The sequence below is a fragment of the Tenrec ecaudatus genome, chromosome 1 (assembly GCF_050624435.1).
Source record: "Tenrec ecaudatus isolate mTenEca1 chromosome 1, mTenEca1.hap1, whole genome shotgun sequence".
Classification (NCBI taxonomy): Eukaryota; Metazoa; Chordata; class Mammalia; order Afrosoricida; family Tenrecidae; genus Tenrec; species Tenrec ecaudatus.
In genome coordinates this window covers 168,650,183-168,653,870 of record NC_134530.1, presented here as the reverse complement: position 1 = coordinate 168,653,870, position 3,688 = coordinate 168,650,183, and the positions used below count along the sequence as shown (strand labels likewise).

Sequence of the window (3,688 nt, the reverse complement as noted above, 5' to 3'; positions counted from 1 at the left end):
AAACTGGTCTCCCCTGATAACATCTATAATGTATGTGACATGAAGCCTCCCCACTCAGCTTCTAAGAAGCATTCTGGTTGTGTTTCTCCCGACATAGATTTGTTTATTTGGGGATATAATTGTACACTTAATATACTTAACCAATACCATAATTCAGGGAAACAAACTGTAGGTTTTTCCATATTAATTTTCAAATTTCTACTTCTGTGGAAGCAGTTACAAAAACCATATCACAGGTGTAGTCATAAGATAATGAATGAAAATTTTCCATTGTTTTAGGATTTAATATGTTATTGATTGCCAGGTCTTTCTTTTCAAGGATTCATTTTACATGGATCACAACCTTTAAAGTTGGCAAAAGCTTATGAAATGCATTACATTCAGAAAATCAAATGTATACATCACTATAAGGTGTTAAAAAGCCAAGGTGTTGCTTTAAGAACTAAGGTGTTCCTGGCCAGGGCCATACTTTCAATCCCCTAATGTGCAGGTGAGAGTGGAAAAATGTTGATCAGTGCCTTTAGATGATAGAGATGGCAATGGATATTGAATATATCATGGGCTGTAAGTAGAAAGAACAGAAGATATAAGTCCCTGGAAAAGGACATCATGCATGGTAAAGTAGAAGGTCAACAAAAAAAAGAATCCCATCAATGAGATGGACTGACATAGTGGTTGTGGCAATAGACTCAGAATCAATGAAGATTGTAAGGGTGATGGAATATTTTGTTCAGACTCATCAGGATCTAACAACAATGTTACCAATAAATGTGGACAGGCTGTTCTGCATATTAGCATGGAAAGAAGTCAAATAATATGGGCAGTAAGAGTGTATCCAAAAAAGATAATGTTTATGTTGTTCATTCAGAAATCTTGACTGAATGAAATCATGAAGTTAACACTTACTGAGAAGGTAGCACCAGACACTTTCATATATTGATTAATTAAATCTTCACACCAGCTCTATCACATAGGTACCCTAAATTTTTATCTAGAGAAGAAGGATCATAGAGAAAATGTAACTTGCGCAGTATCACCCAAGCACTAAGAGTCAGAAAAAAAGCTGTCTAACCTGAGCACACATTTAAAATTATATTCTCTCTAAAACTTTTAATTAGTAAACGATATAACACTCATGCTTACATTGCAGTGGTTTTCTTCGGTTGGTTGTGTATGTCCTATTCCTTATTCACAGGCACTTCACCAGGGATATGGATAATGGAAGTGTATCCGTTGTGACTGAATTTGTCTTCGTGGGGTTCCCCCAGCTCCATGAGGGTGGTCTCCTGTACTTCTTTCCGTTACTCTTCATTTACATCTTTATTATTACTGGGAACCTCATGATTTTCTTTGCTGTGAGAATGGATACACGTCTCCACAATCCCATGTACAATTTCATCAGCCTCTTCTCATTCCTTGAGATTTGGTACACTACAGCCACCATTCCTAAAATGCTCTCCAATCTCATCAGCGAGCAAAAGACTATCTCCTTCATTGGTTGCCTCTTGCAGATGTACTTCTTTCATTCACTTGGAAACACCGACGGAGTCTTGCTGACTGTCATGGCCATCGACAGGTATGTAGCCATCTGTAAACCACTTCACTACCCAACAATCATGACCTCCAGGCTATGCGCTCAGCTCTCTGCAGGCTCTTGTATCTTTGGTTTTATCATCCTTCTACCTGAGATTGTGTGGATTTCAACTTTGTCCTTCTGTGGTCCCAATCAAATCCACCAGATCTTCTGTGATTTCACCCCCTTGTTGAATTTAACCTGTACAGGTGCCTCTGTGATTCTGGTGGAAGATGTGATTCATGCTCTTGCCATTATAATGAAATCTCTGATTATCTCTCTTTCTTATATCAGAATTATCATTGTGATCTTAGGCATACCTTCAGCTGAGGGTCGCAAGAAGGCCTTTTCCACCTGTGCTTCCCACATTGCTATCTTCCTGCTGTTTTTTGGCAGTGTGAGCCTCATGTATCTCAGATTTTCTGCTACTTACACACCCTTCTGGGACACTGCTATTGCTCTGATGTTCTCCGTACTTGCTCCCTTTTTCAATCCCATTATATATAGCCTGAGGAATAAGGATATGAAAGAGGCGATTAAGAAGCTCCTTTGTTCTCATAAGGTGTTTACAATATCTGAAAAGTAATTTTGGCTACACATATTTGTATAAATATTACTCTTACTAAACATCAAAAAAGGATGAACTTATGACAATTATAAGATTAGTCCAATTTTATACAACATGACTGGTGAACAATAGTAAAGAAATCCTTCTGCAGGTTTACAAGAAGACAAAATAATTAATCATGCAATTTACAGAAAATGGGGAATATTTTGTGTCTTTACCTTTAACCTTTTTTATTAGATGAGTTTTAATGATCTCTCTTACTTCAAAATTAACAATTATATTAATAGTAATAATCACAAGTATCACCTTAACTATTCAACTTCTTTATCATCTTGGATTTTTTAACTTGCCTTACAATACTATTAGGGACCTTACAAAGTCCACATGGAACAGACCACATGTAAATTCTCCATGACCTTATGGCGTAGTGTTCAGTAAGATACTGAACTCTCCAAGGGAGTGGGGTCCCTGACACCCAGATTGCAAACTTTTCTCCACAATTCTCTGAGTTTCCTCATGGATTTTCATGACATTCATAGATAATGATCGACATGCAATGCTCTCTTCATCAGGGAAAAATGAACTATACTTGATGTTGGCTAACTACTAAACAGAGCAATCATATAGATCATATCCATGTCTTTGCAAAGTTTATATTTTAGGTGAAAACAATGGAAGGAAATATAAAAACATAATAAATGCAGATTCTATAAAAATTATTAACTGCTTAATCCATGTCTCTATAATTGTTTACATTGCCTTTCATATTACTGCAGAAATACATCATTCCTGAGTAATTAAAAATACTGTTATGCTTTATACTTGCTGATGGGCTAGTGATTTGCTGCATGTGTGAAGACAATCCAGGTAGCCACTGCTCTTTCCCCCTTGTCCACATAAAGAAGAGGTGCTTTAGAAGATATGAGGCAGGTGGAGTTGTTCTGAACTCTTTAGCTCTGCCAAGTGTTAGTGGGGATGTGGAGATGAAAGAAGGACACATTCACACAAGGTAAGAACGAAACTACTGGAGCCATTCATAGAAAATTCCAGTAGAAATTGAATTAAGCTCAAATGGGCCTTCTATTCTTCTAGCAACATTGATTTTAGGATTATTTTCCAGTGACATTTTTACATATTGGTAAATTGACATTCATGAAGTTGTTGTCTGTTGATTAACTTGGTGGAGGCAATCTAGAAACTATTATGTAAAAAGATATGGGAAGAATATGTCAGAGGATAGTGTTTTAGACATCATGAATTTAATTAATATAAAGTAACATGAATAATTCTATAAATTTGATTCTGAGTGTAAATTCAGTAATGCCATGAAACTCATATCAATTAAAATATATGTGCCAAAACCAAAAATACATTTTACAGAATAAGATATAAAAACAAAGAGCTTTGTAGCAAATAAATTTAATGAGTGTGTTTGAAAGAGAAGGGAAATAAAAATGAAGGAAATAAATATAAAATAAATTTCTAATACATGTTGTGTTGGTACAAATGTTGTTTTAATTTGCTATTAATTTTAAATTAATTTTTAA

The 3,688-nt window shown here is 35.4% G+C and overlaps 1 protein-coding gene across 2 annotated transcripts; it reads left to right on the top strand.

The window, feature by feature from the left end:
• The first annotated feature begins 1,208 nt into the window (after window positions 1–1,208).
• Window positions 1,209–3,066, top strand: LOC142437131 (olfactory receptor 6K3-like). Of its 2 annotated transcripts, XM_075540419.1 has the most exons (2): window positions 1,212–2,135; window positions 3,058–3,066. In XM_075540419.1, exons 1-2 carry the CDS (start codon window positions 1,212–1,214, stop codon window positions 3,064–3,066), a joined length of 933 nt encoding a protein of 310 aa, XP_075396534.1. The 2 variants fall into 2 exon arrangements, with proteins under 2 accessions (XP_075396535.1, XP_075396534.1); XM_075540420.1 differs by lacking the exon at window positions 3,058–3,066 and having other exon boundaries at window positions 1,209–2,159.
• Window positions 3,067–3,688: the final 622 nt, after the last annotated feature.

What these genes read in the sequence shown, in the direction of transcription:
- LOC142437131 (XM_075540420.1), top strand. Translation starts at nt 1,212, where the DNA reads ATGGATAATGGAAGTGTATCCGTTGTGACTGAATTTGTCTTCGTGGGG.